Here is a 10,841-nt window from a genome sequence, read left to right as displayed (position 1 = left end):
CCGCGCGACTTAAACCACAGTGTTAGACGTGGCCTGAATAAACCACAGTGTTAGACGGGCCTGAATAAACCACAGCGTAGACAATGGCCTGAATAAACCACAGTGTTAAACCATGGCCTGAATAACCACAGTGTTAAACATGCCTGAATAAACCACAGGGTTAGACATGGCCTGAAATAAACCACAGTGTTAAACATGGCCTGAAATAAACCACAGCGTTAGACATGGCCTGAATAAACCACAGTGTTAGACATGGCTGATAAACCACAGCGTTAACATGGCCTGAATAAACCACAGTGTTAACATGCCTGAATAAACCACAGTGTAAACATGGCCTGAATAAACCACAGTGTTAGACATGGCCTGAATAAACCACAGCGTTAGACATGGCCTGAATAAACCACAGTGTTAACATGGCTGAATAAACCACAGTGTTAGACATGGCCTGCATAAACCACAGGTTAGCATGCCCTGAAATAACCACAGTTTAGCTGTAGACATGGCCGATATAAACCACAGCGTTAGACATGGCCCTGAATAAACCACAGTCGTCTAAACATGGCCTGAAATAAACCACAGTGTTAAACCATGGCTGAATAACCACAGCTGTTAACATGGCCTGAATACAACACAGCTGTGACTGGGCCGAAAAACCACAGTTTAGACATGGCCTGAATAAACCACAGTGTTAGACATGGCCTGATAAACCACAGTGTTAACATGGCTGAATAAAACCACAGGTTAGATACATGCCTGAATAAACCACAGCGTTAGACATGGCCTGATTAAACACAGCGTTAGACATGGCCTGAATAAACCACAGTGTAAACAATGGCCTGAATAAACCACAGTGTTAGACCATGGCCTGAATAAACCACAGCGTTAGACATGGCCTGAATAAACCACAGGTTAACATGGCCTGGTTAAACCACAGCGTTAGACATGGCTGAATAAACACAGTGTTAAACATGCCGTAATAAACCACAGTGTTAGACATGGCCTGAATAAACCAGCATGTTAAACATGGCCTGAATAAACCACAGTGTTAAGACATTGGCCTGAATAACCACAGTGTTAGACATGGCCTGAATAAAACCAACAGTGTTAGACATGGCCTGGTTAAACCACAGCGTTAGACATGGCCTGAAGTAAACCACAGTGTTAAACATGGCCTGAAAAACACATGTTAATCATGGCCTGAATAAACCACAGTGTTAGACATGCCTGAATAAACCACAGTGTTAGACATGGCCTGAATAAACCCAGTGGTTGAAACATGGCCTGAATAAACCACAGTGTTAGACATGGCCTGAATAAACACAGTGTTAGACATGGCCTGAATAAACCACAGTGTTGACATGGCCTGATTAAACCACAGTGTTAGACATGGCCTGATTAAACCACAGTGTTAGACTGGAAACCGAAGCCTACTCAACACAAACCAGGAATATGTCCTGCCATCCCACTCTTAAAAGGAACAGTCATGTATAAGGCTTATAGAGCATCATAAGTACAATAAAGGTGTCATAAGCACTTAAACGATGCTTCTACAAAACCATCTATAACACATACGACCTTGTATGTGCCCCATGGTCCCCTCTCTCCTCTCAACCCTACCTCTTCCCCTCTCTCTCCTACCCTCCCACCCTCCAACCTCCCCTTTCCTCCTCTCTCCTCCCAACTCTCCTCCTTCCCTCTCTCTCACTCTCCCTCTCTCCCTCTCTCCTACCCAACCCCCTCTCCCTCTTCCCACTCTCCCTTCCCCAACTCCCCTCTTCCCTCTTCCTACCCAACTCTCCCCCTCTCCTCTCCACCCCTCCCCTCTCCCTTCTCTCTCCCCAACACCTTCCTCTCTCCTCTTCCAACCTCTCCTCTTCTCTTATCTCCTCTCCTCTTCCTTCGCAACTCTCCCTCTTCCTCTCCCTCCCAATCTCCCCTCTCCCTCTCCCTCCCCACACTCTCCCCTCCACCTCTCCAACTCTCCCCCTCTCCAACCCTCCCTCCTCTTCCTCTCACTCCCTCTCAACTCCATCCCCCAACCCTCCCCTCTTTCACTCTCTCCTCTCCAAACCTCCCCTCCACTCTCTCCTCTCCAACCTCCCCTCTTCACCTCCTCCTCTCCAACCCTCCCCTCTTCACACTCTCTCTCCAACCCTCCCCTCTTCAACTACTCTCCTCTTCCAACCTCTCCCTCTTCACTCTCTCTCTCCAACTCCCTAAACTCTCTCTCTCCGCTCCTCCTCACTCTCATCCTCTCCAACCTCCCCTCTCATCTCTCTCCAACCTCCCTCTTCACACCTCCCTCTTCCACCTCCCTCACCTCCTTCACTCTTCCCCCTCTATCCCTCTCTCTCCCTCTTCCCTCTCCTCCCAACCCTCCCTCTTCCCTCTCTCCTCTCCAACCTCTCCCCTCTTCCCTTTCCCTCCAACCCTCCTCTTCCACTCTCTCCTCCCCAACCCTCCCTCTTCCTCCTCCTCCCCAACCTCCCCTCTTCACTCTCTCCTCTCCAACCCTCCCTCTTCATCTCTCCTCTCCACACACCTCCCCTCTTCACTCTCTCCTCCCCAACTCTCCCTCTTCCTCTCTCCTCTCCACTTCCGCTTCTCCTCTCCCCCAACTCTCCCCTCTTCCCTCTCTCCTCCTCTTCCCTCTCTCCTTCCCAACCCTCCCCTCTTCCCTCTCTCCTCCCCTCTTCCCTCTCTCCTCTCCAACTCTCCCCTCTCCCCTCCCTCTCCAACCCTCCCCTCTCCTCTCTGCTCCCCAACCCTCCCCCTCTTCCCTCTCCTCCCCAACCTCCCTCTCCCTCCCCAACTCTCCCCTCTCCAACTCTCCCCTCTTCACTCTCTCCTCTCCAACCCTCCCTTCACTCTCTCCTCTCCAACCCTCCCCTCTTCCCTCTCTTCCTCCAACTCTCCCACTCTTCCCTCTCTCCTCTCCAACCCTCCCTCTTCCCTCTCTGCTCCCCAACCCTCCCCTCTTCCTCTCTCCTCCCCAACTCTCCCCTCTCTCCTCCCAACCTCCCCCTCTCCAACCCTCCCCCTTTCACTCTCCCTCTCCAACCCTCCCCTCTTCCACTCTCTCCTCTCCAACCCTCCCCTCCTCCCTCTCTCCTCCCCAACTCTCCCCTTTTCCTCTCTCCACTCCCCTCTCCAACTCTCTCCCCTCTCCAACCTTCTCCCCTCTCCAACTCTCTCTCCCTCTCCTACCCTCCTCTCCCAAACCTCCCCTTCCCCTCTCTCCCCCTCAGATGTCGACAGTGAAGCGTCTGAAGCCTCGGCTGACGGCCATCTTGTTCCGGCTGCAGTTTGACGAGCAGCTAAACAACATCAAGCCGGACGTGGTGTCCGTGACGGCGGCCTGCGAGGAACTGAAGAAGAGCACCACCTTCTCCCAGCTGCTGCAGATCATCCTGCTGGTGGGCAACTACATGAACGCCGGTTCCCGCAACGCCAAGGCCTTRGGATTCAGCATCAGCTACCTCTGCAAGGTGAGAGACACGTCATGGCTCTACAGTGCTACCATTTTACTCGCTTATTAGAAAAAGTAGATTTGTTGGAGCACCAGATGATTGTTGCAGTGATCACTTCACTGTACCGCGGCCCCTGAGTGCAATGGACAATACACACAGAGCGCAGATTCATCACCGTCATGCTTGCACCATTACTACCAAGAAAATGGCTTGTTACCGCAAATATTGTTCATTGTGCTCCTAAATTTCTGTGTGCTCCTAAATTTGTCAATTTAGGCACACGTGCGCCTTGTAAAAAATGGTCAACGTAGAGCGCTGCATGTACATAACCACCTACACAGAGACACACACTCTCATATCTACAGACAGTGTGTGTAACACGGTAAACATTTATGTAATAAACCAAGGCTGCATGAAAGGTTTTAAAAAGGGGTGTACTTTAGAATCTGCCCTCTGTCCAATCAGCTGCGGGACACCAAGACAACTGACCTGAAGCAGACTCTCCTGCACTTCCTGGTTGACGTGTGTCAGGAGCAGTACCCCGACGTCCTGATGTTCCCCGATGAACTTGTTCACGTAGAGAAGGCCAGCCGAGGTAACCACGGACTCCACCTAACACCTACCCTCAGAACTAAACACTAGTACCAATACTCTCACACACTTGTTTCCTCTCCTCATCCGTGTTTCCTTTGATGACACAATGACCTGTTCCCTCTAACCCCTGTCTCAGTGTCGGCCGAGACCCTGCAGAAGACCCTGGTGCAGATGGGCTGTGTGTTGAAGACTCTGGAAAAGGATCTGGAGACCTTTCCTCCTCCACAGAGTGACAGGGACATGTTTGTGGAGAAAATGACTATATCCTTTACTACTGCAAATCACTGACAATCAAACTTAGTTTGATCCTTTTGACCTCCTCTGGTCCAATCAAACTTAGTTTGATCCTTTTGACCTCCTCTGGTCCAATCAAACTTAGTTGATCCCTTTGACCTCCTCTGGTCAATCAAACTTAGTTTGATCCTTTTGACCTCCTCTGGTCCAATCAAACTAGTTCGATCCTTTTGACCTCCTCTAGACCAATCAAAACTTAGTTTGATCGTTTTTGACCTCCTCTAGACCAATCAAACTTTATGTAAGGTGTCGTTTCAAAGGATCTCTACACGTCTTACGAATTACGATCTAGACAGGAAATATTCTGTCATTGCCGTAAGCCTTTTCATGCTGAAAGCTGAATGTGTGTTTGTTTATGATTGTGTTTGAGCATCTATGATGAGTGTGATGCTTGTGTGTGGTGTGTGTAGCTCTGTGTGGTGGTGGTGTGTGTTAGCTTGTGTGGTGTGGTGTGTATAGCTCTGTGTGGTGGTGGTGTGTATAGCTCTGTGTGGTGGTGGTGTTATACTCTGTGTGGTGGTGGTGTGTATAGCTCTGTGTGGTGGTGGTGTGTATAGCTCTGTGGGTGGTGCTTATAGCTGTGTGGTGGTGGTGTGTATAGCTCTGTGTGGTGGTGGTCGTGGTATAGCTCTGTGTGGTGGTGGTGGTGTGTGTAGCTCTGTGTGGTGGTGGTGGTGTGTAGCTCTGTGTGGTGGTGGTGGTGTGTGTGTATAGCTCTGTGTGGTGGTGGTGTGTATAGCTCTGTGTGGTGGTGGTGTATAGCTCTGTGTGGTGGTGTGGTATAGCTCTGTGTGGTGTGTGGTGGTGGTGTGTATAGCTCTGTGTGGTGGTGGTGGTGGTGTGTAAAGCTCTGTGTGGTGGTGGTGGTGGTGGTGTGTATAGCTCTGTGTGGTGGGTGGTGGTGGTGTGTATAGCTCTGTGTGTGGTGGTGGTGGTGTGTATAGCTCTGTGTGGTGGGTGGTGTGTGTATAGCTCTTGTGTGGTGGGGGTGGTGTGTGTGTAGCTCTGTGTGGTGGGGGTGGTGTGTGTGTAGCTCTGTGTTGCCAGGCTGTGTACTCCTTAATACTGTTCCTCACACCTTTGTGGCCAGTGCCAGAGAGCAACATGAGAAGTTGGAAATGATGCATAATAACATGGAGAAGCAGTACTCTGACCTGGGGAACTACTTTGTGTTCGACCCTCGCAAGATTTCTGTCGAAGAGTTCTTCGGTGACCTCAACAACTTCAAGAACATGTTCCAGGTGAGTTTGAGCATTGGCAACTGGATGGTAAAAAACAATGTGCTCCCACCTCATTAGACACAAGTTAATGATAAACACATTTCCTCATCTGTCTGTCTAAATGACATTGACTGTGTTAGTGGGAAGGTACAGTCTACAGGTATTCCTTATCACTTAGTGCCATGTAGTACTAGGTAATGCCAGGTAGTTCTGTTAGTATCTGTTAGTATCTGTTAGTATCAGGTAGTATCAGGTAGTTTTAGTAGCATATTGTATCAGGTAGTTCATTTAATATTAGTATCAGGTAGTATTAGTATCAGGTAGTACCAGGTAAATAATGTTGCATCAGTTAGTACCAGGTAATTCAGTTAGTATCAGGTAGTATCAGGTGAACAGGCAGTGGCTCGGGTGGTTGTTGTCCTTGATGATCGTTTTGGCCTTCCTGTGACATCGGGTGGTGTAGGTGTCCTGGAGGGCAGGTAGTTTGCCCCTGGTGATGCGTTCTGCAGACCTCACTACCCTCTGGAGAGCCTTACAGTTGTGGGCGGAGCAGTTGCCGTACCAGGCGGTGATACAGCCCGACAGGATGCTCTCGATTGTTCATCTGTAAAAGTTTGTGTTTTTGGTGACAAGACAAATTTCTTCAGAATCCTGAGGTTGAAGAGGCGCAGTTGCGCCTTCTTCACCACACTGTCTGTGTGGGTGGACCATTTCAGTTTGTCGTTGATGTGTACGCCGAGGAACTTAAAACTTTCCACGTTTCCCCTACTGTCCCGTCGATGTGGATAGGGGGGTGCGCCATCTGCTGTTTCCTGAAGTCCACGATCATCTCCTTTGRTTTGTTGACGTTGAGTGTGAGGTTATTTTCCTGACACCACACTCCGAGGGCCCTCACCTCCTCCCTGTAGGCRGTCTCGTCGTTGTTGGTAATCAAGCCTACCACTGTAGTGTCGTCTGCAAACTTGATGATTGAGTTGGAGGCGGTCGTGGCCACTCAGTCATGGATGAACAGGGAGTACAGGAGAGGGCTGAGAACGCACCCTTGTGGGGCCCCAGTGTTGAGGATCAGCGGGGTGGAGGTTGACGGGCCGCCCCCCAGGTGGTGAGGGTAGGAAACAAAGTCCAGGACCCAGTTGCACAGGGCAGGGTCCAGACCCAGGAGCTTGATGACGAGTTTGGAGGGAACAATGGTGTTAAATGCTGTGCTATAATCGATGAACAGCATTCTTACATAGGTATTCCTCTTGTCCATATGGGTTAGGGCAGTGTGATTGTGTCGTCTGTGGACTATTGTGGCGATAAGCAAATGGAGTGGGTCTAGGGTGTCCGGTAGAGTGGAGAATATGATCCTTGACTAGTCTCTCAAAGCACTTCATGATGACGGAAGTGAGTGCTACGGGGCGATAGTCATTTAGTTCAGTTACCATAGCTTTCTTGGTAACAGGAACAATGGTGGCCCTCTTGAAGCATGTGGGAACAGCAGACTGGGATAAGGATTGATTGAATATGTCTGTAAACACACCAGCCAGCTGGTCTGCGCCTGCTCTGAGGACGTGGCTAATAATGCCGTCTGGGCCAGCAGCCTTGCGAGGGTTAACACGTTTAAATGTTTTACTCACGTTGGCTGCGGTGAAGGAGAGCCCGCAGGTTTTAGTAGCGGGCCGTGTCAGTATTATTCTCAAAGCGAGCAAAGTTGTTGTTTAGTTGGTCTGGGAGCAAGACGTCGGTGTCCGCGACAGGGCTGGTCTTCTTTTTGTAATCCGTAATTGACTGTAACTACCAGGTAGTTCAGTTAGTACAAGGTAGTTCAGTTAGTAGCAGGTAGTACTAAGTAGTATCAGTTAGTATTAGTATTCGGTAGTGTTATTACTAGGTAGTATTAGTATCAGTTAGTATTAGTATCAGGTAGTGTTATTACCAGGTAGTATTAGTATCAGGTAGTGTTATTACCAGATACTATCAGTTAGTATTAGTATCAGGTAGTGTTATTACCAGGTAGTATCAGTTAGTATTAGTACCAGGTGTAGTATTAGTACCGGGTAGTGGTATTACCAGGTACTATAAGTTAGTATCAGGTAGTGTTATTATAAGGTAGTATTAGTATCAGGTAGTGGTATTACCAGTTAGTATTAGTGTCAGGTAGTATTATTACCAGGTAGTACCAGTTAGTATTAGTACCAGGTTGTGTTATTACCAGGTACTACCATTAGTATCAGGTAGTGTTATTATAAGGTAGTATTAGTATCAGGTAGTGGTATTACCAGGTAGTATRAGTTAGTTCAGTTAGTATTAGTACCAGATAGTGTTATTACCAGGTAGTATCAGTTAGTATTAGTACCAGGTAGTGTTATTGCCAGGTACTATCAGTTAGTATTAGTACCATGTAGTGTTATTACCAGGTAGTATCAGTTAGTATTAGTACCAGGTAGTATCAGTTAGTACCAGGTCGTTCAGTTAGTATTAGTATCAGGTAGTGTCAGTTAGTATTAGTACCAGGTAGTGTTATTACCAAGCGTAGTATTAGTACCAGGTGGTTTATTCAGTCAGGTTTTTTCAGGTGTATTGTACAGGTAGGTGTTATTACGAGTATTAGTCAGGTAGTAATTATTACCAGGTAGTGTAGTTTTCAATGTTATTCCCAGGTATGTGTTTATACAGGTAGTGTATTAGTACGCAGAGTGTTATTACAAGGTAGTATTAGTACAGGTGGTGTTATTACCAGGTAGTGTATTAGTGATTATTACAGGTAGTGTTTACATGTATTAGTAGAGTAGTGTTTTACAGGTAGTGTAGTTAGTATTATACGGGTAGTGTCATTGTTTGTACCTAGGTAGGTTATTACAGGTAGTGTTTATTACAGGTAGTGTTATTACCAGGTAGTATTAGTACCAGGTGGTGTTATAGGTAGTGTCAGTTAGTATTAGTACAGTAGTGTTAATTATAAGGTAGTGTGCAGTTAGTATGTAACCAGGTAGTGTTAGTTCGTATTAGTACAGGTAGTGTTATTACAGGTACTGTCAGTTAGATTATGTTCCAGGTAGTGTTATTACAAGGTTAGTATTAGTACAGGTGGTGTTATTACGGTAGTGTCAGTTAGTATTAGTACTCAGGTAGTGTTATATAAGGTAGTGTAGTATTAGTACAGTAGTGTTTAGTTGTATTAGTACCAGGTAGTGTTATTACCAGGTACTGTCAGTTAGTATTAGTTCAGGTAGTGTTATTCACAGGTAGTATCAGTTAGGTATTCAGTACAGGTAGTATCAGTTGTAGTCAGGTCGTATCAGTTAGTAATTAGTATCAGGTATTAATTGCTATTAGTATTGACCAGGTAGTGTTATTACCAGGTAGTGTTATCAGCTTAGTATTAGTACCAAGGTAGTGTTATTACCAGGTAGTGTATTACAGTAGTATTAGTACCGGTAGTTTATTCAGTAGTGTCGTAGTAATCCAGGTAGTGTTATCTAGGTGTGTATTAGTACCAGGTGGTGTTATTAAGTAGTGTCAGTTAGTATTAGTCCAGGTAGTGTTAGTTTTAGTATTAGTACCAGGTACTGTTATCCAGGTACTGTCAGTTAGTATAGTTTCCAGGTAGTGTTATTACCAGGTAGTAATCAGTTAGTATTAGTACAAGGTAGTATCAGTTAGTCCGAGGTAGTATTAGTACAGAGAGAAGGAAGGGAACACAGGAGGACTAGAGATATTTACCCTGATGCTTTCCACGTGTTGCTAGTGTTGACCTAGTGTTGACCAAGTGTTGACCTAGTGTGACCTAGTGTTGACCTAGTGTTGACCAAGTGTTGACAAGTGTTGACCAGTGTTCGTATGGCAGACGTGGTGTGTTTATTCTCATTTGAACTGTTTACACGGTGATTTTGGTTTATTAAGAGGATTCCTTGATCCTACAGATGCTGGTTATCTGTTTTGCTGCCTATCTTGTTTTTCTGGCTCTTGTTGGCCAACTATTGTTTCTCAGTCACACACACACACTTTCTTGTACACACACACACACTCCATCACTCACTAACGCACACATCCCTCACACACACAATGCACTCTCATACACACACACATCGTCTGCTGCTGTCTGCTGTCCTGTCCCTCAGCAAGCGGTGAAGGAGAATGCGAGGAGGGAGGGAGTCAGAGGAGAAGAATCGAGGAAGGCCAAGCGGCAAGGGAGCAGGTGACAAGAGAGAAGGAGGAACAACAGAAGAGAAGCACACAACTGGACTCTCAACGCAGGTAGAGTATCGTGGGAGAGGTAGTGGGTCAGAGTGTCTGTGGGAGTAGGGTGGTCAGAGTGTCTGTGGTCAGAGTGTCTGTGGGTCGATTGTTTGTGGGAGAGGAGTGGGTCGAGTGTCTGTGGGAGAGGAGTGGGTCAGAGTGTCTGTGGGAGCAGGAGTGGGTCAGGTGGTCTGTGGGAGAGGAGTGGGTCAGAGTGTCTGTGGAGAGGAGTGGGTCAGGTGTCTGTGGAGAGAGTGGGTCAGAGTGTCTGTGGGAGAGGAGTAAGGTAGGTGTTGTTGGGTCAGATGTCTGTGGGTCAGAGTGTCTGTGGGTCACAGTGTCTGTGGGTCAGAGTGTCTGTGGGAGAGTGGGATAGATGTTGGAGAGTCTGTGGGAGAGGGGAGAGTGTGTGGAGAGTGGTCAGCAGTGTCTGTGGGCAGAGGAGTGATCTGTGGGGGTTGGCAGCAGTGTCTGTGGAGAATTCAGAGTGTCTCTGTGGGAGAGGAGTAGGGTCAGAGTGTCTGTGGGCAGCAGTGTCTGTGGGTCAGAAGTGGTCGTGTGGGTCACAGTGTCTGTGGGCAGAGGGTGTTCTGTGGGAGAGGCAGTGCTGTGGGGGTCAGAGTGTCTGTGGAGAGGAGTGTCGTGAGAAGTGGGGTCAAGAGTGTCTGTGGGAGAGGAGTGGGGATCCAGAGTGTCTGTGGGAGAGGTGGGTCCAGAGTGGTTCTGGGCGAGGAGTGGGTCAAGATGGTCTGTGGGAGAGGAGTGGGTGAGTGTCTGTGGGAGAGGGAGTGGGTCAGAGTGTCTGTGGGTCAGAGTGGTCTGTGGGGTCAGAGTGTTGTGGGTCAGAGTGTCTGTGGGTCAGAGTGTCTGTGGGGAGCGGAGTGTCCTGTGGGAGAGGAGTGGGTCAGGTGTCCTGTGGGAGAGGAGTGGGTCAGAGTGTCTGTGGGCGAGGAGTGGGTCAGAGTGTCTGTGGGGAGAGGAGTGGGTTCGAAGTGTCTGTGGGAGAGGAGTGGTCGGAGTGGGTGGTGTGTGTGATGAAAGG

General features: G+C 48.1%; 1 protein-coding gene across 1 annotated transcript in view; it reads left to right on the top strand.

The window, feature by feature from the left end:
• Positions 1-9,817, top strand: part of LOC112070490 (protein diaphanous homolog 1) — a 13,836-nt gene extending 4,019 nt beyond the window's left edge. Inside the window, exons 4-8 of the mRNA XM_070438994.1 lie at positions 3,249-3,488; positions 3,936-4,065; positions 4,201-4,326; positions 5,436-5,599; positions 9,682-9,817. Of these exons, the coding sequence (XP_070295095.1) occupies positions 3,249-3,488; positions 3,936-4,065; positions 4,201-4,326; positions 5,436-5,599; positions 9,682-9,762 (741 nt within the window). The 3' untranslated portion in view covers positions 9,763-9,817. The remainder of the gene's footprint in view (positions 1-3,248; positions 3,489-3,935; positions 4,066-4,200; positions 4,327-5,435; positions 5,600-9,681) is intronic.
• The last annotated feature ends 1,024 nt before the right edge of the window (positions 9,818-10,841 follow it).

The sequence above is a fragment of the Salvelinus sp. IW2-2015 genome, unplaced genomic scaffold (genome assembly GCF_002910315.2).
Source record: "Salvelinus sp. IW2-2015 unplaced genomic scaffold, ASM291031v2 Un_scaffold1337, whole genome shotgun sequence".
In the NCBI taxonomy this organism is placed as follows: domain Eukaryota; kingdom Metazoa; phylum Chordata; class Actinopteri; order Salmoniformes; family Salmonidae; genus Salvelinus; species Salvelinus sp. IW2-2015.
Note: the sequence above shows the minus strand (reverse complement) of the source record. Positions and strands in the feature narration are given on the sequence as shown.